The sequence below is a fragment of the Talpa europaea genome (assembly GCF_964194135.1).
Source record: "Talpa europaea genome assembly, chromosome: 12".
In the NCBI taxonomy this organism is placed as follows: domain Eukaryota; kingdom Metazoa; phylum Chordata; class Mammalia; order Eulipotyphla; family Talpidae; genus Talpa; species Talpa europaea.
This window is the reverse complement of record NC_140079.1, coordinates 93,860,772-93,886,186: the sequence shown is the minus strand read 5'-3', so window position 1 is coordinate 93,886,186 and position 25,415 is coordinate 93,860,772. Positions and strand designations below refer to the sequence as shown.

Genomic DNA, 25,415 nt, shown 5'->3' with positions numbered 1-25,415 from the left:
CCTTAGCTACTGTAAATAGTGCTGCTATAAACATAGGGGTGCAGGTGCCCTTTTGAATAAATAGGGCACCAGGAAAAAGACTAATTGTAATAAAGTAAAAATCAAAACCAACAAGCAACTATAGACCAGAGACTCACTAGGTTGGGGAGGTAGGAGAAGAGGGATTAGGGTCAGAATAAGGAGGGTGGTAATTTTATGGGAAATATAACCAAAATGAAAATCCATACATTGTGCAAAAATGAAAATGATTAAGAATTATATATAAAAAAAAAAAAAATTGGGGACCCTGCCAGACCGCGCTCGGAGTCCTCCCGGCCTCCAGGGGGCACAGTCGGGCTGGTTTCCTTGCCGAGCATGCGCCGTAGTGCTCCTGCCGGGGGGCGTGGCTCGGGGCGGGGGCGCGCACGCGCAGTCGCGGCGGGGCGGGCCTGGGGCTGTCAGCGCCCGGCGAGCAGGAAGCGGCGGGCGGGCGCCGCGTGCGGGGCGGGACCCCGAGGCCTGCGGAGGGTCGGGCGGCCGAGGCCGGGCCATGCGGGCGCGCCGGGGCGCGGGGCCGCCGGGGCCGGGGGCGGTGGCCGCCGCCGCGCTGCTGCTGCTGAGCTGCGTGGGGCCGGCGCGCGGCTCCGAGGACATCGTGGTGGGCTGCGGGGGCTTCGTCAAGTCGGACGTGGAGATCAACTACTCGCTCATCGAGGTGAGGCCCGCCCGGGCGGCTGTGGGCCCGGCCCCCTCGCCCTCTTGGGCCGGGGTGGGGGGGGCCTCGCCTCTTAAGGCGCCGCTTTCTGAGGGCCCCCTGGGCCCCCCGAGCCGAGAGGGGATGCTCGCGGGGGTCAGCCAGCGCCTGGGGCTGGGGCTGGGGGCGCCCCTTGCGAGACACGTTTATTCGGTGACGGCGCCGGTGGTTCTCGTAGTTTTATCTTATCACTCACACCCGAGGGCCCGCCCCGCCCCGCCCCGCCCTCAGCAAGACCCCAAGGTCTTCAAAGCCCAAACTGCAGGTCCCCAGAATCCAGGCGCAGGATGAGCCGGGACCCTGACAGCTCCCAGAATCCAGACCCCAGATCTCTCTTGAAGTTCAGTCTCAGTAGGACCCTGACTCCAGAACCCGAACCCCAGATCCTCAGAACCTGGACTGCAGATTCCTTGGAACCCAGACACCCCAGTTTTCAAAAGTTAGACCTCAGATCGCTCAGAATCAGATCCCCTGAAACCCAGATTTCCCCTAAAGACCATAGATTTTATCACCCAATTCCCACAACTCAGAGCCCCCAAAAGCCGTATGCACTGCTCCCACCCCTGTGGGGTGCTTTTAGAGACCATTAATTTCCTTCCCAGGGAGCCCGACCCAGTAAATCTTCCTCGGCCTCTGAGGTCGCGGTCTGTATTTTTAAGCCCCCCCATTCCCTGCTGGGGACTCTTCCCAATGAAAATGGAGAGTTGTCAGCTGTCCTGATGGCTATACTGGCTAATTGTTGGAATTACACTAGAGATTTGTGCAGAAGCCCTTTTATTACCTTATAAAGCCCCATCGTCAGCCTAGTAGGATTATGACCCAGCAAGCTTTTGCCAAGAGGGAGGGAGGTTGGCTGATGAGATAAGGGTAGAAGGTCACTTGTCAGGGTAAGGCTGGGCCTCTTGATTTTGGAGGGTACTTATGATGGGGCAGAAGGGGACTTGAGAGGAAAAAAGAACGATGCTGAGAATGCTATAGAGAAGGGCCTGGAACCCCAGGGGCTGTCTGAAAGCTCATTTGAGCCATTCTGGGAAGGCTGCAGTGAAGGCTTGAGCCAGTGTCTTAGAGCAGCTTGCTGAGGATTGGGGGAGGGGTAGGAAGTAGATTCCACACCCCACTAGCTCTTTGACCCTGCCTTGGCCCAATTTCTTGTCCTGAAAAGTGGCATTGGAGAGAAGCACATCCAGCACCATATATTTCCTGAAGAAGAGAAGTGTCACCATCAAGACTATCCTGTCTGTGGCTTCTTAAGACCATTTTTTGGTCTTAAGAAATCAGGTGTTTAGCGATTCTACCCCCCTAGCAGTAGCCAGGATCCTAAGAGCTGCTGGGTCCCCATGCCACCTCCAGATGGCCTCCCAGTGTGTGGGCACAGGGCATGTCAGAAGTTGCCTTGTAAGACTTTTTGCGTCTCATAGTTTCCTAGGACTTCAGACAAAAAGTGAAGGAAGAAAAGTTAGGGGCATGCCCATTAAACACTTAACAGTCACCTGGGGAGCAGTGAGCAGGTTTTGTGACCCTCCATGAAGTGTGTTCCCTGAACTCTATCCAGGTGGTCTGTTACACTCATTCTTTCATAATTTCTGATTATGAAATCTGACATTTCGTATCTGTAATGTATATTGCCATCTTGTGTCCTCACCTGTACTTTATGAAAGAAATGTAATTAACCAAGATATTTCACAATCATGTCTTTTTTTTATTTTAATTTTTATTTATTTATGCATACAGAACTGGGGTGTAGGCCTGAGGTATGGGGGAGAGGTGAGAGGATTCACCAGAGTAGAGCAGGGAGCAGAACAGCTGGATCTGCTGAAATGTACTGGTGAGGGGAGCAGCCGGTGAGACAGGAGAGGTCTGCTGTGCCATGTGGGTCAGCTCCCTGGCGATCTCATGCTGCAGTGGCTGGTGAGAGCTTGGTAGCACTGAGACTTAACCCCTGTACCACCAGGGAGGCCCCACAATCATTTCTCCCCCCCTCCACAATCATTTCTTGATTGTTTTCTGTGTTCCAATAAAACTGCCTTCTCCAGCCTACCTACACTGAATCCTGTCCCTAACCCTAGCTATAAGCTGTGACCACTGGGAACTTGTAGTCTATATGTTATTTTTTCTCCAAGTGTGCACATGCACATTTTGAATTTGCTGTTTATACACCTCTTACCTGTATGACTTTCTTGTTTCCTTATTGTGGTCACATGTTAAGATTTTAGCAGTGAGGCTCTTAGATTTCTTCAGATCCAATTGCTTCCTTTTACAAATATGAAAACTGAGGCTTGGAGTGGCTGAGCCATCAGGTAGGTTTAGGAAACTCCTTGTATCCAGTCTTTGCCTGCAGTGACACAGTAATTGCCATTTTTTTTTTTTCCAAAGAGCTGTTTAATAGTAATACAAACTCCTTTTGCTTTGAGTCTGTACTCTGCCAGCTGCTTTATATGCATGAATAGCAGTTTCTACAGTCACCATCAAGGTCAGTGGCTCTCTTTTCCCCTTAAAGAAATGAAACCTCAGGAAGTTAAATGACTTGCCCAAGGTCGCACAGTTTGTGGAAGACCCAGACATTACTTGAGCACTGAATGAGTTCACAGTTTGTATCTGGGCATGCTCAGGGTGCAAGAGAGTTTTTGAGTATATTGTGCTGGTAATGTTTTTTTGTCCAGAGAATGAAAGTGAAAATGAAAAGCTTCCATCATTTGGTGTTAATAATGCAGCTCCCTGGCTCTTACCCCAGACCTAGTTTAGAAACAGAAGTGGCACTCAGAAATCCCGTGCTAACAAGGACCTGACTAACAGCAAAATTTGAAAATTTCTTTAGACCCAGAAACAACATAGACAGCCACTAAAATGAAAGGTAAAAGATTGAAAAATAGACTATTGGGATCGACTTTAGATGATTTTAACCTGAAAGCTATCAAATCACATTTAGGGACACTTTGTCTTATTCCTCTCTGTCCCCAGTGCCCGTTGTCAAAAGCAGCGTGTATTATGGTGGGGCCTCAGCACATGCGTAGTGACTTGGAATGCTTCCAGGTGGATGGTACATAGCTAATTCTTACCTGTATGACTTTCTTTTGTTCTTATTATGGTCACATGGTAAGATTTCAGCGGTGAGGCTTTTAAATGTCATCAGATCCAACTGCTTCCTTTTACAAATGTAGAAACTCAGATATTACAACTTCTCTAATTTCCTTCCTTTCCAGATAAAGCTGTACACCAAGCATGGGACTTTGAAATACCAGACAGACTGTGCCCCTAACAATGGTTACTTTATGATCCCCTTGTATGATAAGGTAAGAAGCAAGGGTACTTTAGTCTTTTATGATGGGGTGTAGTTAGTGTGGGCCACAGGATCAAAACCTGTGCCAGCCAGGAGGACAGCCTTTCCCCACGGGTGCAAATACTTGCCTGCTTTGTAAGTTATAGTTAGAATAGGACGTTGCTGGCCACATTCCGAGGGAGACGGCTTATAACTGATGTGATTGAATACAGTGGTTCTCCACTGTTTCCACTGGCGACGCCTGGAGACACTCCTGGTGGTCCCTGCTGCGGGAGAGAGAGCTCTGCAACTGCCTAGAAAGTGGAGACCAGAAATGAAGCCCCACATCCCGTCACACTGTGCAGCACAGGCCATGGGTGCCAAGGTTGAGAAAACGTGATCTACCAGCGCCCTTGACTTCAGATAATCTGGAATGTTGTTAAAAACATTGTACAAGTAATATAAGATTGCAGGAGCTTTGTGAAAAACATTGAGATTTTCAGAGGTATATAACTTTCACTCTCTGCCCCCCAGTGCTAGTCCCTTTGTGGGGTGTGTTGTGGTGTGCGTCCTGACGCTGCCTTCTCGAGATCCATGGTGACACAGGCGTTATGAATGTCCACGCCCCTCCGTCTGCCCAGCACATGGTTGCACGTTAACACGTGTGTGTCTACACCCACCCAACTTCCTCACATTTCACCTTTTTATTTGGAAAAATAGATTTGCCAAAGTTGTAAAGGCAGTCCATATATATAGTTTTCATTTTGATTTTTTGGTTACAATTGGAATCAAGCAATAGGAATTCCTCTGTAATTTGATTTTTTCCCCTATAAATAATTTCTTGGCACACTTTCAACAGCAGCATCTGCGGATCTGCTGCCTGCCTTGTAGTGGCTACTTAGCATGTCCCAGTTAACCCACAGTGCTGATGTGCTGAACTGCTTCTCTGTTGATAGAGGCTTTCCCCACTTTTTACAACTATTGTTACTACCAACACAACTGTAGATATCTTTATGCGTAGTATGTAGGATTAGTTTACAGAGATTAACTAGCTGGGTCTTGAATTTTTTAATTATTATTATTAGTATCAGTCCCATGAAGCCACTAAAGGAGTAAAATCTAGTTTTGAGAAATGGCTATTTCCTAAGGAGATGTGCTATCCCTGGGCATGTGAAGGCCTCATTGGAGACTCGGTAGTAGCATGTGTGCTATCAGACAGCGAGTGGCTGAGTATAGTGTCTGGCCCCCTTGGCTGGGTCTTAACTGGAATTTTCTGCTGTTCAGTTTCTGGTGTTCAGCTTTCCCCATCTGAAGGGGAACAGAGATTTCTCAGCCATTTACAGGAGACAGCTTATGCCTGGAATTCTTTTCATGTCTAAAAATGCTCGATTAAATGATAGCACTAAATTATATTAACCTAGCACAGAAGGATCATCAGTTCTCATTCCTTTGCATTTTTTCCCCTTCTTAGGGAGATTTCATTCTGAAGATCGAGCCTCCTCTAGGCTGGAGTTTTGGTAAGTTAACTGATAACTAGATGAGACATACTGTGTAAAGGTTAAGATTAGATGCTGCCTGTTATATTCAGGGTTCTTTCTCATGCAGAAGAGGCCTTACCCCCCTTGTCACTTCAGAGTTGATTGGATTTACCTTCAGTCTACCTTAAGGCCTTCTGTCAGCCTTCTTAAAATTGCCATCTTTTCTTGTCCCTTTCTCCAAGGCTCTGCTTCTGTAGTTTCCTTCAGTAAGTGGCGGTAGAGTGGTATGTCGCGGTCAGGAGTGGGGACTTTGCTCCTATCCTGGGACAGCGTCTTTCTTAGGCCCCTCAGTGTTGTTTAGTGAATTAATTGCAACATTTAAACATTGTGAGATTTGGCTACTTCTCTTAGAGCAGAGGTTCTGGCAGCCTTGGGCTTTATCAGCTCTGTGACAACCTGGGACATGTTACTTCCATGTAATACATTACTTCCATGTGGGGATGGGCTGGCCTCCATCCCCACAGGCAGCCAGGAGAGCTTAGTCCCTGCCTCAGAGGCTGTGGGAGGGTTAGTGGGCTGGTGCCTTTATGTGTTCAGAGTGACATAGTAGCAGTTAATTGGTAAATACTTGAAAGTAGGCCTTCTGTGCCCATACAGACAAAAGCTCAAAACTTTGCTGAGATAACTGCCTTTTAGCAAAGTTGGAGAGCTGGGACTACGGTTGAGTTCAGAAGAGAGACTTCTGCTTTGACTTGACATTTTTGGAGAGGAGAGATTTGAGACATTTCTGTCATGGATTGTATGAGGCCTGTATCTTGGGGAGAGGAGCAGGTGCCCCAGTTGTTCCCATCAAGAAGGAAGAATTCAGTCCCTGCACCTGGCTCGTCTATTCCAGAAAGCTGGAGGGAAATCAAAGCCAACTGATGTTTACAGCAGAGGCTACAGCCCAGGGGAGTGTTTTCTTTTAGTCCCCTCCCCTGATGTCATTGCTTTTTCTTTTGATAAGCTTTTTTTATAGAATTGTGCTTCCAGAATAGTGTGCTTTCATGATTTTCACAAAGTGAACAGTAGCCAGATAACAAGCAGACTTTTTCCAGCAGCCCAGAGGTTCCCCAAGATAGCACTCATTAACTGCTCCACCACACCCTCCCCACGACACAGGGGACCACTGCCCTGACCTTCTAAAATTGTAGGTGGGTTTGTCTTTCTTGGACATTATATAAATGGAATCCTGAAGATACATTTTTGTCTGGTTCTGTACGTGTAGCTCTAGTTAGCTTATTGGGTTGCTGTAGGTGTATAAAGAGAGTCACTCCTTCAAATGCTGACAGACCTTTGGGCTGGCCACTGGGAAGAGTCCTCTGGACTTTCTTGCCTGTATCTTTTGGTGCACGTGTCTTTGTGTTTCCCCAGAGTGGCTGCTAAGAGTTCGGTTGCTGGATGATAGAATTTTTCTCTGTTCAGCTCTGGCAGATGTTGCCAACTATCTATATCCAAGGCCCAGCAACTTCTGCTGTCCCAAGAGCAGGTTCCAGCTGCTCCAATCCTCCCCCACGCTGGGTGTGGTGGGGCTTTTCTTTTCAGTCATGCTGGTGGGGATCTGTATTCCCTGGTGCTCAGTAGACTTGCCAGTTTTTCATTTGCTTATTGGCCATTTCAATACTATTTTTTGCAGGGTTAGGGTTAGCGCTTGTGTATCCTTAATTTTACCCGAAATTCTCTTGATTTTTCCATTTTTTTCCCTGTACTTATAACTCCACATACTTCCTCATTTTTTAAACCCTCAACTAACCCCTGCATCATTCATAATGATGTACCAGCCCTTCAGTTTTTTTTTTTTTTAAACAACTCATTGCTAGTATTGAAAATCAGGAGATGGTGCATAAAATCCAGCTTTCTCAAATGTTGGGCACCCTGGTGACATGGCCCATGTGGCAGCCGTGGCAATGGCTTTTCTATGGCCGCTGTCCCCATTTGGCCTTCTGCTTACCTCTTGCCTGTGTGTTCCTGGTTTCATGCAGCTGAAGCCACGTATGTGGTCAGGGGATAGATCTGAGCCAGATTTTGGGGGTTGAATTAGAGCTCTGTCACTCATGTGCATTTTTCTGTGCCTCCGTTTACCTCTCATGAAATTGCACATATCCTACCCCCCCCTTAAGATAGTTGTGAGAATGAAGGCACTTAGCCCAGTGCCTGGCCTGTGGTAAACCTGCAGTAAATACAACTATTTGCCAGAACGCGACTGAAAGACTATTACAAAAGTCTGTACTTCTCTGAACACTGGTACATCTGGGGCAGGAAACCGGCTGGGTGTCCAGGACAGGGGTGGGAGGGACACTTTGCCCCTATGCCTCTTTGTGCCCTGGGGTTTGGGGCCAATCCAGTAGATAGCACTCAACAATAAATAAAACCAAACATTGCCAATCAATATGTCTTACCTAAACAGTATCCCAGAACTAAGCTTGCTCTTGCTTCTTATTCCCTTTCCTTCCATCCCCTGTTTGTTCCTCAGAGCCAACCAACGTGGAGCTGTACGTGGATGGCGTCAGTGACATCTGCACAAAAGGCGGGGACATCAACTTCGTGTTCACCGGCTTCTCTGTGAACGGAAAGGTTTGGCTCTGGAACTTTGTTATTTGTAATGTTTGCCCTGTAGCATAGATGATGCATCTTCTCTTACTTTTAAAAAATGCAGGACTCTTAATTGGGGCTTTGAGTCCATAGATAAACGTCACATGAACTCAGTGAAATTGCATGCAAAATGTGGAGGGTGTTTTAGGGGTCAGGTCTAGGTTGCTGATAGCAAGATAGAGGCTGTTTAAATGTATAAATGCCAGGTGTGACCTATAGGGATGAATTCCCAGGGCAGTTTCTTTTCCCTCCATCCAGTGCCAAGATTGAGGGGTGCCAATTTCCTTGCCCTCTTTCTTAGTGGTGGGTGTCTTTCTCCTGGACCTTAGGCTCTGGGTCCTGGCTTTATGTGTGGCTTTCTTGGTAGTGATGAGGAATGTGGGTATTTTTTTCCTCTCTCGATAGTTCATAAGATAACAGTGCCTCTTTAACTGATGGTGTCTTAGATTCAGTAAACAGTGTTGGTTATTTTGCTGTTTGCTGTTCCCATTCCCCATCCCCTTAAGCCTCCCCAGGCAGGGAATCTGTAATCTCTATCGCCTTTTCAAAGGATTCTACACCTAAAGCAGGTTGCAAGCCCCATGTGGGGAGCAGAGCAGGATGGACAGTGTGATTGACAAGAGTACTTGTCTGCTGGGCTGGGTCTAACCTCCTTCTCATGCAGGTTCTCAGCAAAGGGCAGCCCCTGGGTCCTGCAGGAGTCCAGGTGTCTCTGAGGAACACGGGGACCGAAGCAAAGATCCAGTCCACAGTCACACAGCCTGGTGGAAAGTGAGTGGTGCCTGTGTTGCCTGGGTTGTGAGGGCAGTGACGGGGGGAGCTTTGGTGTTAGGGAGACCGTGGTTCAAATCCTGATTCAGCATCTTAAATTTGGACAAGTTCATGCCCCTCAGCCTCAAGTTCCTTGTCTGTAAAATGAGAGTCATTTGACCCATGCACTCAGCTTCAGTGGGGTGCTTAAAAATGAGGTAATGCCCATCAAGCATGCCCTGTGGGGCCTGGTACATAGCAGGTCTTTAGCCAATGGTTGAACATTCTGGCTCTGGAGCAGGTAGTCGAAGTTTTTGTTCCTGACTCCCCCATTTGCTAGTCATTTGACCTAAGGCAAGTTGCCTGTCATCTCTGGGCCTTCGTTTCCTCATTTATAAATGAAGATAATCTTAGAACCTGGCTCCTGAGGTTGTTGGGAAGATTAAATTAATACTAATTCAAACTACCTGGCATGGGAAATTAGCTCAATTTATGTTAGTTCCATTATAACTTTTAAAAGTTATTCATCAAATATATATTGTAGTTGGAACTGATGACTGAGTAACCTCACTGAGTCAGATTTAAAGCATTTGTTTATTTACTGTATTTATATTATTGAATTGTGAATGTTAACAGATGTACCAAGATTAATACCAGAATAGTTCTACCTGATGATTTTGAAAGCATTCAGATCATTACTAGCTACTTCAGCATACAAAAATAACTAAACTGCAAAATAGCAGTTTTTATATATGTACTAGTCTGTCATAAGTCATCTGATTTTTAAGTGATTGTTGAAATTTTTCATTTTGAAATAACATTTACTTCTACTTGGTTGATGCCTCTCTAACCCTAGTCTGCAGAGGGAATACAGAGCTTTCTTGTTCTCTAGGCCGGTACTTTGCTGTGGCCTAGTTGGGAAAAGTGACTGGAACTTTCTGAATCTCTTTCATGTGCATTAACTAAAACAGTCACTCATGTGCAGAACAGGGATACTCCAAACATGAAACATAAGCTAAATCTTAGACCAAAATCCAATAATAATTCCAATTTTATTTTAGCAAGATGGTTTCCAAATCCTGTCCAGTTATTAGAATCTATACTTGATACAGTAAAATACCACAAAAGAAGAAATGGAATGCTTTTTTGAGTTCATGCTACTAAAATCTTCCCTCTGATTGTCTAGTGCTTTGCAAATTAAAGGGCTAAAAGTGTTAGACACCTGGTGGTAACATTTCCAACCTCAACTCATCTCACTGCTCGTGCTTTGCCTATAGCCACTCAAGTGCTCTTCTTCCGCCACTAGTTTCGTCACAGTTGCTCTCCATGAGAGCTCGGATGGCTTGAATTTGTTTCTGGACATAGGAGTCCATTGTGTAGGGGCAAATGGCTGTCATTTGCCCCTCCCCATATCATCTTGATCATCTTGATCATCTTGTGTCAGTGTCAGCCCATCAGACCTGTTCTTTGTTCTTCATACATAACCACTGTCTTCTTCTGTTCTTTTGTACACTTCCCTTTCCTTGGCTCACTCATGCCTATCACCTCTGTCAAAACTCACTTGAATATTCTATGAGTCATTCCAGCTAAACCACAGTCACTGGATTTTTTTTTTTTTTAAAGATTTATTTATTTATGCATACAAGAGCTGGGGTATAGGCCAGAGGTGTGAGGGGTGAGAGGATTCACCAGAGACAGAGTGGGGAGCAGAACAGGCAGATTGACTGAAGTACACTGCTGAGGGGAGCAGCGGGCGAGACAGGAGAGGTCTGCTGTGCCATGTGGGTTGCTCCCTGGTCAGCCTGGGGATTGAACTCGTGCTGCAGAGGCTGCGGACAACTTCATAGGTTGTGTCTTAACCCCTTGCACCACCAGAGAGGCCCCACAGTCACTGGATTTTAAGCCAGAAATCCTCTGGGTGAAGGGAAACCCAAGACCTCCTGTGCTGCTCCTTGCACACAGCAATGCTCCCTGCTCCGTGCTGTGGATCTGTGTGTGAGGGGTTGAGTTCCATTTGTGCACACAGGAAGGAGCAATGGCCAGCTTGTGATAATTCCAACATTATTTTCCCTGTGGGTCCAGTATTTTTTATACAATTAAAAGCCTTTGGGTTGCTGGGAAAAAGTTAAGTGTTATTTTTTATTTCTTAGGTTTGCATTTTTTAAAGTTCTTCCTGGAGATTATGAAATCCTTGCAACTCATCCAACTTGGGCATTGAAAGAGGTGAGCTTTTCAGTTGTATCTGTAACTGTACCAACAATATGCTGGTTTGGGGTTTTCAGTTCAGGATATGAAATGAATTTATGGTTTTTCTGGAAGTAGATGAAAAAGCAGTAATGCTGCCGATTAGTTTGGTGGTGTTTATGAGATAAAATGCTCACTGTGGCAGATGTTACTTACGTTGGTTTCAATTTTACGTGACAATATTGTCTTCCTGCTGTGAAGCAGGTCTGTTATTAACAGCTATTTTAAGCTAAATCAACACCAGAAATATCTTGAGATGTATTTGCTGTTCTCTTTTCAGTCTGAAACAGTAATCTATAAATACACTGAACAGTCTAGTAACTTGTATATGTGCCAGGGAGAGTGTGCAGACTGCTTACTGCAGCTTTGTTTGAGAGAGCAAAGTTTGAAACAACCTCATTGTTCATTCAGAAGAGTGTGGATCGTAGTTTCAACACACAATTGACTTCTGTACACGAGGATGACATACATCAGTGTGACTACATGCAGGAACTTATAAGTTGAAAGAGGGGCTTCCCCAGTGGTGCAGCGGGTTGAGCACAGCACTGTGAAGCTGTCTGCAGCCTCTGCAGCGCAGGTTCAATTCCTGACTGGCCAGGGAGATTCCCGCAAGACCTGGCAGACATCTCCTGTCACACCCGCTGCTCCCCTCAGCAGTGTATTTAGGTCCGTCTGCCTGTTCTGCTCTCCACTCTGTCTCTGGTGAATCCTCTCATTCACTCCCGCGCCTCTGGCCTGTACCACAGCTCTTGTATAAATAAAAAATAAATCTTTAAAAAAAAAAAAAAGTTGAAAGAGAAAATCAGGAAGCTGAAGGGTGTGAAGATGCTGGGTATGTAGCAATTAAAAACACTCCTGAATACAGTGTATGGATAAGTACATAGAAAAATGAGAGCGAGGGCCTGGGATTGGCCGCTGCTATGTCTTCATGGTGCTGACATCTGCAGAGCAAGGGAGGCATTTAGAGCACATGGGGTCTGAGTTGACTTCTACTCTTTCATTTCCTTAGCTCATTAGAACACAAGTAGGTGTGCTTTGGAGTGTTCTTTATGTCTTTGAAACAATTTATATTAAAAGTTCAGAATAGGAAGAAACATACTGAATGAGGTTGTATAATAACTGGGAAAACAAATTGATTAGAAAAAGGACGTTTTGACATGTTAGCTTTTATATTTGGTTTTGAGGGTGTCACCGTCTTACAAAGAAGCATAGGAATCAATATTTCAGTATTACAGGTTTTACACATTTATGGTTGATGTAGGTATAATTTCTTGCCAAGATGTAGCTGAACACTGTGACTTTAGGTTTTCAGGGTTTTAAAAATTATTTAAAACTCAGTGGTTCACATATTATAAATAGAAAATTTTTAAGGCTTATATTGCTTGCTAATTGAATGCATAAAGGAATTTGAGTTTATGAATACAAAATTGTGTTTCAAAGGAAAGCATGTTGTTAAAAGTCAGGATAATGATTCCTCTTTGGGGGCAGTGACTGGAAGTGATTGTAAGGGGGCTTCTTGGGTTGCTAGTTCCATTCTGGTTTGGGGTGCTGATTGCATGCTTTGTTCAGCTTGTGAACATCACCCATTGTGCTTTCGAATATGTACTTTCTCTGTAAATTGTACTTTAGCAAAAAGCCTTAAAATATATGCATGTTTAATATTAAGCATGGGGAAGAAAGTAAAGCATGCCCATTTTAAAAACTGGAACACATAGAAGTACATAAAGGAGGAGAAGTTAGGAAATTTGGGGAAATGTAGAAGTAAAATGTCACCCTGGGGATGAAATCCCTGGCAGCCTCATTCTGCCATATTTCCTTCTGCTTGATTTATGCCTTAAAAACAGTTGTGGTCATACCACATACACAGTTTTCTCTGTTGCTTTCCTCCGGGTTAGCCTGAGCACGTCCTTGTGTTGCATACTTTGCGAATATGTATTTCCTTGGAAGTTAAAATCTGCTTTTGTAGGCGAGCACCACTGTCCGGGTGACCAACTCCAATGCCAACGCCGCCAGCCCCCTCATAGTAGCTGGCTACAACGTGTCTGGCTCTGTCCGCAGTGACGGGGAACCCATGAAAGGTGTGAAGTTTCTTCTTTTTTCTTCTTTGGTGACCAAAGAGGTAAGCAAAGAAAAGTGAACAACAAAAGAGACTGTGGGTGGGAGGTGGCAGAGAAGGGGCCCTCCAGACACAGAATATACTGTTCGAAATGCAGGTCAAGGTTGATGTGCCTCAGCATTTAAGAACATGGCATATCCCAACTGACTCATGAGGGCTTGAGTGTCTACACTGGGAGGCAGTGGAGTTGAGTGGGACACGTACAAGCTTTGAGTCAGTCAGCCCGGGGTTGAGACTAGCTGTGTGACCTTGGACCAATCACTTCCTTCCTGAGCAACCTTCTCCTATCTGGTTATTGGGGACCTACCTGTAGGGAGCCACAGTCATGTTTTCAAGAAGACTATGTCAGTTTTTAACGTGAATGTGAAGATTTTTATTCTTTGACCTCTAGTAGTCCTAGATTTCAGGAATATGTATTTTGTGATATAAAACTTGGAAAAGTTTTCCTGCATTGGGGAAAGTAGAAGGGTAAGTAGAGTAGAAAGGAAAGTAACATGGGGTTTTTCTCCTGGCCTAGGACGTCCTGGGCTGCAATGTTGCGCCAGTGCCCGGCTTCCAGCCCCAAGACGAGAGTCTGGTGTATCTGTGCCACGCGGTCTCCAGGGAAGATGGCTCATTCTCCTTCTATTCCTTGCCGAGTGGAGGCTACACTGTGGTGGGTGAAGCAGGTTCTCCTGCCTGTGTTTAGGACACTTATGTCACAGTCAGTGCCACTGGGTGCTCACGTAAGAAATGGCTGACCTGCAGTTTCATGAACATTTTATTTAGTAGTTACTTAAGATGAGATTCTGACCTTTCACTAATAGCTGCAGAAAAGTGCAGGCCTTTTTAAAATCAGCCATAGTTATGATTAATAGTCTCCCTTGGCTCCTTGAACCCTTGGAGGCCCTTTGTGGCTCTGGATGGATTATTAGTATTGAGGGGCAAGTGATGGTATTGGCTTTTAGTAATGAGCAGACTCTTTCTTCCAGATTCCCTTCTATAGAGGGGAGAGGATTACCTTTGACGTCGCTCCTTCCCGACTTGACTTTACAGTGGAACATGACAGCCTGAAAATTGAGGTAAGAGCGCCCTGTCCTCTGGGGACAGGTGTTCCAGTTCCCAGCCCTGCACACAGGTGTTGCAAATATGTTTGAGAAAGAATCAGGATTTTATCTGGGTGGACTGTTGGGACAAACAGAATCTTGGACTCTCTTCCAGCTTAGCCTGGGATACTCTACAGACCTTCCTGTCTCACATAATTTCTTTATCCTAGGGAATTGGAGCCCTAGTTATAGATGCTTTGTTTAATGAAATGTTTCTTGAATATCAATGTCATATGCTTCACCTACTCTTTTAGGGTTAGACATATAGCAGTGGCCAGAAGAGAGACTCCTGTTCTCATGGAATGCATGTTGTAATGGCAGAAGGAGACAGGATACTTACAGTCAGTAAATTAGAAAGTTAAGTTAGAATAAAGCAGGAAAGGAGATCACACTGTTTTGAGGTTGAGAGGGTTGCAGTCTTGCAGGGTGTTCTCAAAAATTCTCCTGAGTTGACATTTGAGCCATAACCTGAGGGGAAGTGAACTGAACCGGCATCTATGGGCAGAGTGTTTAAGACAAAGGGAATGGCAGGTGCAAAGGTCCTGAGGCAGTGTGCCTAAGGGTTTGGGGGGCCCAAACCCTTAGAGACCAGAGTGGCTGGAATGGAGGGGGGCAAAAGAGGGCTGTGATGGGCAGATTGTGCAGGGCAGGGTGGCCACCCTCGGTGCCAGCTCTGGATGAAGTTCTGAGCAGAGGAGAGGTGTGACAACCCTTCTAGCTATTGTGTCGAGGAGAGCTATTGTGTGTGGAGGGCAAGGTGGAAGCACAGTACTGGTTAGAAGGCTGTGGCTTTAAACCGTGTGAGAGCTGACAGTGCTTGGGCCATGGCGGTAGGAATGGAGGGGGAGGGAGATGGCTTGATAAACCCCCGGGGCCTTAAAATCGACGGTAAATCTGTTTTTCATCACATTTAGATCTTTAAATACAGAAGTAGAAAGTGATTACTATAGAAGATTTGTTAGATAGAGCAAATCCCAAAAGAAAATTACAGTCTTCCATAAATGGACCACCTAGTGTTATAGTTATTGAAAAAATTAGATTTTAATCATTTTCTTTTAATGTTGCACTGCAAGCGCTGTGTTACAGTCGCCTGAACTGGTAGGAGCTGGCTTGAGGTCACGTGCTCAGTGGGGCTCTGGCTCTGCTGTCTGTGTTTCGGTAAAGCATTTGACTGCTGTGCTCCGCAGAGGGCAAGAGGGCAAGAAGATGAAACCCTGGCTTGCTTCAAGGGGCACCCAGAGAAGGGTGGGGCGGTGAGAGGGGAAGACTTTCCAGGTCATGACCAAATGCAAGCGGGGAACAGAGGTGACGGGAACTTCGGGGCGTAGCCTGGAAGCTGCACGACGCCACTGTGTTCCTAACGTGATTTGGTGCTGGCACATAGCTGGTACCAATAGAAATGTTATAGAGGGCATGTTGGAATTAATAAATGGGTAAACTGCTTCTTAGGAAGATCAAAAGGCTGCCTGAGTAAAAAGGAAGGCTTGGGGGGAAAAATGCCTCTTAAATGCTGTTGCATGTTTGCATTCATTCATTCATTCATTCATTGGGTCACTGACTGTGTGCCTGCTCTGGACTCGGTGGCTGAGACAAAAAAGCCCCTGCTTTCCTGGACCTTGCATTCTGATGGGCGGTAGACAAATTGTCAGGGTTCCAGGTAGTGGGGAGTTTGATCCGGCTAATAAAATAGGTTAGCGTGATGGGCAGTGACTGACTGGGGCGGGCAGCAGGGGCTACTGAGTCAGGGAGCGCTTCTTAGAGGTGGCGACAGATTGACCTGGATGAGAAGGAGCAGCCTACTCCCAGATCTTTTCCAGATGTGGGAGAAGATCCAGGCTGAGGGAGCATCTGGTGTAAAGACCCCACGTGCGGAATGCGTGTGGCATTTGCATGTGGTACACTTGAGGACTGATGATCAAGGTGACTGGACTGTAGCGATGACAGAGCAGAGCCTGGCACTCAGGCAGCGTGGAGGCACAGGCAGGAGGCACAGGCAGCGTGGAGCATAGGAGGCTGCTCGGGGGTGGGGGGTCATACGAGGGAGTCAGAAGGATTGAAGTCAGGTTGTCATGGGAGGAGACAGGAGGAGGCAGGTGCGACCTGCAGAGGTGGAGCCCACAGGACTGGTGGATATTGGAGGTGTGTGGAAGGGGGCCAAAGTGATGCTGGGGTTTGGACTTGGGAGACTGGAGAATGGGCGACTTGTCAGAATGGGGCCTTTGGAGGGAAGGAGCCAGGCAGGGGCCAAGAGTGGCGAAGCTCTCTTAGGTCCGACTTGCTAATCTTCAACTTGGGAATCAGGTCTGTAGATCTTTTAACTCAGTTATTTACAGACACCAATGTGGGGTGAACGCGCTGCCTGTGGGGGAGCCTGGCTGGCATGTGGGCCTGGGAGAAGCCATTGTGGGCGGCTGTGCTGAGTGTGACGAGGGTGGCACAAGGAGCCTCCGGGGCTCAAGCACATGAGAACCTTCCTCCTGCTCTTTATCTTCCAGCCCATGTTCCACGTCATGGGGTTCTCTGTCACGGGGAGGGTCTTGAATGGACCTGAAGGCGAAGGTGTCCCGGAGGCTGTGGTCACTCTGAATAATCAGATCAAAGGTGGGCAGACTCCAGAGGGCACCGGGACTGTTTGCAGGGCTGGTTTTGATCACTGAGAAATGTGAAAAGGAAACCAATCTTAATGACTCTACAAAGAGGCCAGCTTTTTGTCTTGAGTGTTCTTGTGTTGAGGGGAGAGGGCGCACTGTGTTTGGCTCATTTTTTGTTTGAATATTTTCGTTTTACAGTCAAAACAAAAGCTGATGGCTCCTTCCGTCTGGAGAACATCACAACGGGGACCTACACCATCCATGCTCAGAAAGAGCACCTCTACTTTGAAACCGTCACCATCAAGATTGCACCAAACACACCTCAGCTGGCCGACATCATCGCCACGGGGTGAGTGAGGTCTGCGAGTGCCAGTGCTCACGTCGGCAGATGGCAGGTCCCTTTTTACTGTGCTTCTGGAAGGATCCACAGCTGGTCTCAGACACTCCCGACAAGTTCAGACTGGCTTCTTAGAGAGATTAGTGTTAAATCTTTCTTTATGGTATTTGTATGTGCATGCTCCAAGAAAATGACCTCACTTCAAAGTTTAAACAGGTTTGTTAAGGTCGGGAAAAATCCCTCGGGGCTGGCTTCACTGAAGTGGGATCTTGCTTGGTTCATTTCTTGGGATCTTTGGAAGCTGGTCTACTTGGTTGAGAAGGTTTGTTATAAGCTGCTTTGGGTCACTGTCGTCACTGCTTTGCTCTGTTGTACGTACTGTGAGGATGTGAGGGGACACTCTGTAGTGGAATTTGTTTTATCACAACGTGAGCTCGTGTCATGCCAAGAGCCCTGCCCTGAAGGCAGATACCAGGGCTTTCTCTCACCTGTGAGTAACCTGCAGCGTGGGCATGCTGCCGGCACCTCTGAGGCTCACTGAACAGTAACTCCAGAGGGCAGGGGCAGTGCGGAGAGAGGCGCCATGAACACAAGTGGGTGGCCTCAGCAGTGCCCCTGTGTGAGCACAAAGTGCTGGGCAGGCAAATGGGGCCGATCCCAGAGGCCTCTTCACACTTGTTGGGAAGATGGGCCTTCACTCTGCCGAGGGACAGGGGGCCAGCAAGTGGTTATGAGCGTAGATGTAACGCAGTGAGATTTTTTTATTTCAGTGAGGGGCTCTGGTGGACGATGGCTTGGGAGGGGAGAAGCCCAGGAGGCCTGAAAACAGAGCTGACAAGGGCTTCTCTTGTAGGGGAGTCAAGGACAGAAGGGAAAGGTACTTAGGGTCCTCCTTGGGGAGGCAGGATGGCTGTGGTGCACCCGGCTGAGGCTCCAGAAGCCAGAAGCAGCTGGTCGGGGTGGTTTGGCCACGGGGGTCTGTGGGACCACTAGGTGGCGCTCTCTGACAGCTGCTTAGATTGTAAATCCTGAAGATCTGGCCACAGGTGGCAGCCAGGATGTTGAAAGAACAGGTAGAATTAGAATAATTAGAATAATAGACTAAAAATGGAATGCTGTGGCCACAGGAGAGCCCGGGCTGGTGGATTTTAGGTATGAGGGTAGTGCCTGATGGTCATGGAGGTCCAGGGAAGCTTTGAAAACACAGTTAATTGACTTGGTCAATGAGAAGTCCATGGTGACCGTTTTCTATAGGAGGTGGAGGTCAAGGTCAGGAGTGAGTGGCCAGTGGGAGACAAGGCAGCACGTCACCTGTGGAATCTGAAAACTCTTCGTCATGGTGGAGCCTCAGAAAATAGTTCTGGGACTTAAGTCCACCTTCCACTTTGTAAACATTTTTGAGCAGCAACTCTGGATGAGGCACTGTGTTAAATGTGAGGCCTAGAACCTTGAACCAAACTCAAGATACCAAGAAGAGGCTTTCATCTTGCTGGGGAGACAGACTCAGGGCAAGCACCTCCATGGCAGTGTGCTGTGGTGGGTGTGCAGGGAAAGGCCTGGCATTCTTACCTCATTTTGAAAAGATTTTTCTTCCCTGGCTGCTGTGTGGAGAAGGGATCAGAGGGAAGTCAGAGGATAAATGGAGTCACAGCTGACTATGGTCTGGAGGAGACTGGGTGCTGGGACCCTGGTGCTGACGGGGAGGGAGCAAGAAGTAGGTGGATCTGATGGGCCATAATGAGAGAGAATTAATGGCATCTGGAGCCTCAGGTTTCTTAACATGAGCAATTAGGTGTAGATGGAGGAAGTGCTGTCTGTGGAGATGGGAATATGCTTCTGTTTCTTCTTTAAGGTAGAACATTAGGGTCAAGGAGAAAAATAGCATTTGTTGAGCCCTTTTCTTTTCCTTCTTAAAAATGTATTTCCTAATTTATTTGAAAAATAACCTCTTGAACTTCTGTCCAAATAACTGTGAGCATGTAGTTATCTCGTGATGCCCCAAAATGACCAATTTCTAGCCATAAACATATTAAACCTTGATGAGGGACTTTATTGAAACCAATCAATCTTTAAGGGCATTATTATACTAAATCCTCTCCTAATGGTTTTTGAGTTTATTTTTCTAAAGTAGACCAATACACATTTGGAGTTTGGGGTAACTGAACACTTCTCTTTAGTTGAGAGTTTGACCTAAAACCCATCTAATGGTTAAATATTTAAAACTTAGACAAAGAGGTTCAACTTGGAGCAAATAAGATGACATTCCACCTGCAGGGACACAGATTCCCTTCCCGGCCTCCCGGCCTGAGAGTGTACAGTCGTGGAGTGCGAGAACCAAGCACACCCCTTTGAATCTAGACGCGCTGTCTGCACAGGGCCAGGGAGTAAAGAACGAGGCTTTGTGGGCCCAACTATCTTGGGGCAGAACCCACCATCGGGCTTGGTCGTTGAACGGGGGTGTCTGCTCCCGCATAGCTTTACTTCTGGACACTGAAGTGTGAAGTTCATATAATTTCTGTGGTCAGGATATAGTCTTGTTTGGATACATTTTTTTCCTTTTAACCCTTTAAAAGCGTGACAGTAAAAGTGAGAAAACCATCCTCAGCTCACGCCGAGTGAGTGTGATTTGGCCCATGGGCTGTGGATTCTTGAGCCCCATGCTGTTCAATTCCTCGGGTTGCTTTCCTGCCTGTGTTACATACAGTCACAGCGGTGAAGGCGTGGGTGTTTCAGGGCCTGGACGTGCTCCAGTGTCTTAGGTGGTTTTCAGACTTGCTTTGAGGGACTAATCCACACTGATGGTCCGAGGCTGCTCCACCATCAGTGGTCCAATTACCTGAAACATTTCTATCATCTGCACATTTTTCTAAGGTGGCTTCCCCAGTAGGGGATTGCCAGATGTCACCCAGGAGACACAGTCTGCTGTGGGCTCTGCCTTTGCCCTTGCTCAGAAGATGCCCGTGCATCTCCTTCCGAAGCTTACTTTTTAAAACTGGAGTCATTCGGGCTGCATTCCTCTCTTCATTAAGATTAAACTGGTCTCAGGGGCAAGGGCTGGAAGAGGGATGCACACTTTGGGTTGATAAGCTCCTCTCCTGTTGTAATTGAGTTCTCATGCTGGACTGAATGGGCGCCTCCTTGCAGGTTCAGTGTCTGTGGCCAGATATCAATCATCCGCTTCCCTGAGACCGTCAAGCAGATGAGTAAATACAAAGTTGTCCTATCGTCTCAAGACAAGGACAAGTCTTTGGTCACCGTGGAGACAGATGCTCATGGATCGTTTTGTTTTAAAGCAAAACCAGGAGCCTACAAAGTCCAGGTAATGATGGGTCTTCGTTGCATTTACAACAGAAATTTAGAAATTTGAGAAAAAGCCATGTTTTCACCAGTGGGGTTCAAATAGGGCAATAGTGGTTTGAGTAGAAGCATTTCCATTCCCAGCTTCTGATTTTGAGGTATTTCCAGTTGCAGCGTCTCCCAGTTGGTAGAGCGGACGGGTCAGAAATGACACAACAGGCCTCTCTCTCTTCCAGGCCTGATGTTCACTAGGGTGAGGTCAGGCTGCCAGTTGTGCCTCCGCTTCCTCAGGTTCCTGAGGACACCCACGAGTCACGAAGGAGATCAAAAAGCAGTTTATTAGTGGCGGTTCAGTGACTTTCCAGCTCATGGCTTCTGGGACCCGAGACCAAAATGAACCTTCCTTTCTCCTGCCTCTGCTTGAGTTGAAGATGGCTGGGCATCACCGCCTGGTTTCTCCATCCAGGCAGGCAGATAAGCAGGGAGGTCCTGGCCTGTGGTCTCAGCATGAGGGCCCAGCCTGAGCACAGGCGGGTGGAAGGAAGACCAAAGCAGAGGTTCACCCTTGCCTCCAGGGTGGTGGCCCTGCTCCTGGAGAGACTGGGTCAGTACCTCCAGGCCTTGCTGCTGCCCCTCCCCGCAGAAGAGCGAGCAAGGGGTGGGGGTGGTGAGAGAGCACCAGGAAGTTTCTCCTCTGGGGCCCCTTTTGTGAGGAGCTGGGAGGGAGCACAGTGTCATCCCTGGTGCCATCAGCAGTGTGGTGGGAGGGTTGTCACCTCCTTTACCACGCTGACAAGCCTTTGGAAGCCCTTTTGGAAGCATGATAAAAGGCTTTACTGAGGAAGAGCAGTTCTAGCCTGATGTCTTTACCAGGGGTGAAATAGGTGACCACCACCCCTTCCTAGCCCACTGTGGCTGAGAAAGGCACACTGAAAGAAGACAGGAAGAAGGAAGTGGCCTAGATCCACGGTGAGCCAGCCACGAGTGCCCACACGGTCCCGGCTCACATTTTGAGTGACCTTCAGCCAGGAAGAGGCTCTGGGGTCCAGTGTGGTCCCCAGCCAGTGCACAGGTTACCAGGGCAGCTCATGCATCTCTGGAGAGTTGCACAGGTCTGCCCCTGTGCACCCTGACACACTGCTGCTGGGTCCTGTCTGGTTAATACAGGCTGTATTGTGGATTTGTTGTCATTATAAAACTAGGCCTAGGCCTCCCCGGTGGCGCAGCGGGTAGAGCGCAGCGCTGTAAAGCTGTCCGCAGCCTCTGCAGTGCCTGTTTGATTCCCGGCCAGCCAGGGAGATTCCCACATGGCGCGGCAGGCCTCTCCTATCTTGCCTTCTGCTCCCCGCTCTTTTCTGGTGAATCCTTTCACCCTCCTGTGGCTCTGGCCTGTACCCCAGTTCTTATATAAATAAATAAATCTTTTAAAAAAAACTAGGCCTACGAATGAGCCTTTTTCAAAATCTCTCTTGCCTTGGGCCCAGACAACCTTCTCATGCCCTGGCAGAGGCACAAGAGCAGGGAGCAGAATCCCTCACACAGCCACTGACATTGTCCCATGTGTCCCGCAGGTGATGGTTCCTGAGGCTGAGGCCAGAGCAGGACTGACACTGAAACCCCAGACCTTTCCTCTTGCTGTGACCGACAGGCCTGTGATGGACGTGGCCTTTGTACAGTTTCTGGCATCCGTTTCAGGGAAAGTCTCTTGTTTGGGTAAGATGTCAATTAAAAGCAAGAACAGATAGTTTCCAAGTAGACACTAGAAGTGGGGTTTTGGTGAGCTTTCCTCGCTGGGCAGCGGCACAAGGAGCAGAAACAGCTCCTGGGGGAGGTGGCTGAAAGGCCACATCACCTGTCATTCTTTCTGAATGACTGCGCTGGTGAGTTACCAGACCAGTGCTCTTGGAGCAGTTCTGCTTTGGCTCCACAGAACACAGGGGCTTTTGTTCCCCTCTGACTCTGAAAAGAAGATGGAATTAGGCCCAAGTTTCAGTCCTACCTGTCACTCCCCTGCTATGAGACTGGAAGCATTTGTGCAGTTTTTCTTCTGTAAAATGGGAAGCTTCCTGCTCTCAGAGGGCTCTAATGAGGCTAAGTGTGGGCGTGTCAGGAAATTCCTGTCCCCTCAGACCACCTGGCCTAAGCCCTCGCTGTGTGACCAGGAGCGAATTCCTTGCTCTCACCTGCAACATGTAGATAGTTTTCATGCCTGTCCCCTGGGTCTTCGCGAGGGTCAGGGTTGGTGTGTGGATAGCCTTTTGGAGCCTGGACCACATGGTCAGAGCCATGTAGATCTTTGCTGTTGGTGCTGTTACTTGATGAAGGATCCATTCTGTGCTGGTACAAAGCAGGCATTCAGCAAAGCCGAATTCTTGGTTCTGTTGATGTTCCACTGCTTTCTGCTTGTCAGTAAATGGGATCTCAGCATTGGTGCCTTGTTCTTTGGCCCTGATGGCTACCCTGAGGGGAGACTTCTTTGAATCCAGTGGCAGCCGTAAGGTGTCTTCCTGGCACTGCCTTGTGGGATCTAGATGGAGTAGGCAGGCTGGGGGTGGGAACATGTGCTGGGCCTCATGGGGCTGTCCCATCTGACCTTCCTGTCTCTCTGCAGACACCTGTGGCGACTTGCTGGTGACCTTGCAGTCCCTGAGCCGCCAGGGTGAGAAGCGCAGCCTCCAGCTCTCCGACAAGGTCAACTCAATGACTTTCACATTTGACAATGTGCTCCCTGGAAAATACAAAAGTAAGAACCAAATGTAGCATCTCATGGTCCTCACAAGCTTCCTGTCTCTTCAGTCTGTCTAAAACCCAGCTTTCAGGTTGCACCACAACTGTCTACCTTCACTTGTTTATGTCTTCCTTGCCCCGAGACCCTGAATGTGCTCTGTCACGCCTTGGGTGAGATGGGGGGAGGCTCTGGGTACTAACTGCCATCTCCTCCGACAGCCGCACACTGCTCATTTGGGAGGCTGCGCTCACTCGTGCCATTTTATTTCTAAATGCCAAGGAAGTGTGAAATAATGCCAGGCGGGAGTGTTCCACCACTTAGCAGCTATATGTAAAACAGAAGTTAATAGAACCTTCTTGCAGAAAGCACGACTAAGTGAAATGCAGTGGGAAGCTCCTGCATGGTGTCTACTAAGCAGTAGGTCCTGTGAGCACTGGACCTTCTCAAGGGCCCCGCCCTTCTCAAGAGCCACCTATTGCTGCGTTTCTGCTCTGACGAGCTCAGCCTGCAGCTGCTGGCAGTGAATCACCAGTCAAGTCGACTGCTTTTTATTGTTTTTTTTTTTCGTCTGGCCTGAGGATGACTGCCAGTTTTTTTTTTTTTTTTTTTATGAAGGTTTATTTTTACACAGCCACATCCATTTGTTTATGTATGGTCTGTGACTGTGTGTGCACTTCAAAGGCAATTGAATAGTCATGACCCCATGGGCTGCAACAAGTTGTAAGATTTACACTCTGGCCTGTTACAGAGCAATTTGCTCATCCCTGAACATCTTACTTGTAGCCTGACCTTTAGGCACAATTGAATTTCTCTCTTGGTGAGTTTAATGGGCGCTGGTTTCAGTTTTCCCATAGTAGTTACTTGTTCCAGGCGTGGCTGGCTGTGTAAATGTAAAGTGTGTGGATGCGCGTGTATACACACACACACACTTTTAAAAATTAGTCACTTCGCCACCTTTTTTCCTGGGGGTATATGGGGTAGCATGTCTATGCTCACGTGCCCCTCTGTGTTGGGTGTCTCCCAGTAAGCATCCTGCATGAAGACTGGTGCTGGAAGAACAAGAGTCTGGAAGTGGAAGTCCTGGAGGACGACGTGTCCACCATTGAGTTCAGGCAGACGGGCTACATGCTGAGATGCGCCCTCTCTCACGCCATCACTCTGGTATGCCTGGCTTGGGAGTCTCTTATTTGGAAGGACACTCACCTCTTGGAAAGCGAGTGGGATTAGTGTGCCAAGAATGTTATAACCGTAGTCAGATTTCCTTTTCTGCCCCTCCACTCACCAGCCTGTGATGGAAGGCTCAGTCAGGAAGCCTCTACAGTGGACATTCCTTTATTTGGGAATGTCCTGTCCTCTCCTGATATTCACTTCTACTTTTGCCTGTCTGGGGAAGCCATTCATAGGTACAGAGAACATTGGCTTTGTGGCCTTGGACAAGTTCATGTCGTGGTTCTGAGCCTTAGTTTTCTCCTGTAAAGTTGGGATCCTGATACCATTTCTCAGGATTAAAGTGAGTTTTAAGTGAAGCCCTTAGGTATTTCAAATTTCCTTGGGCTGTTCGGCTTGGTGTGACTGTGACTACTGATGTTAGGCCCTGGGGGAATTGAAACTGGTATTTCTAGTGCCCATCATCTGATCCAACTGCTTAACTACAAATGCTCATGAAATAGCTGCATCCCAGGCGATGGGTGAATTCATGTCCAGTTGGGGGTAAGTGGCAGACCTTTAGGAAACAGTTTCCTTCCTTAAATCCTCCAGTGGATCTACATCTTCTTCAGACTAAGGTCCATATTCCTCATGACAGCCAGCGAGGCCCTTCCCCAGCTGCCACCTCGCCCTCTGGGCCCTGGACACTGGCCTTCCCAACTCTGGGCACAGAATGCTGTGCCCTCTCCCCAGAATGCTTCCTCTCACCTTCCAGGCTGCAGCCTTAGTGTTCCCTGCTGAAGAGGGGCCTGCCCTGAAACCAGCAAGCTAAAGAGACTCATTGGTGACCCCACTTTATCCTGCTTCCCTTTTTATTTTCTTCAAGCCTTATTACTCACTGGCTTAAACCTGCTAATGTCTTTGTTGACCACATCGACCTCCTGTCTTCCTGTATTAGATTGTAAGCCCCCTGAGAATAGGAGCCATGTCAGCCCCTAAGGCCTAGCCTTGGGTCCGTCACAT

General features: G+C 47.6%; 1 protein-coding gene across 1 annotated transcript in view; it reads left to right on the top strand.

Moving 5' to 3' along the window:
* Nucleotides 1–529: 529 nt before the first annotated feature.
* LOC311181282 (BOS complex subunit NOMO1) overlaps nt 530–25,415 on the top strand; it is a gene marked incomplete at both ends in the record, with an annotated part of 45,683 nt that continues 20,797 nt past the window's right edge. The window contains 15 exons of the mRNA XM_084249626.1: nt 530–694; nt 3,934–4,023; nt 5,461–5,506; nt 7,980–8,080; nt 8,763–8,869; nt 10,999–11,071; nt 13,059–13,211; nt 13,726–13,863; nt 14,180–14,269; nt 16,789–16,894; nt 17,083–17,233; nt 20,366–20,540; nt 22,090–22,231; nt 23,130–23,261; nt 24,271–24,407. Coding sequence (XP_084105752.1) covers nt 530–694; nt 3,934–4,023; nt 5,461–5,506; nt 7,980–8,080; nt 8,763–8,869; nt 10,999–11,071; nt 13,059–13,211; nt 13,726–13,863; nt 14,180–14,269; nt 16,789–16,894; nt 17,083–17,233; nt 20,366–20,540; nt 22,090–22,231; nt 23,130–23,261; nt 24,271–24,407 — 1,806 coding nt within the window. The remainder of the gene's footprint in view (nt 695–3,933; nt 4,024–5,460; nt 5,507–7,979; nt 8,081–8,762; nt 8,870–10,998; nt 11,072–13,058; nt 13,212–13,725; nt 13,864–14,179; nt 14,270–16,788; nt 16,895–17,082; nt 17,234–20,365; nt 20,541–22,089; nt 22,232–23,129; nt 23,262–24,270; nt 24,408–25,415) is intronic.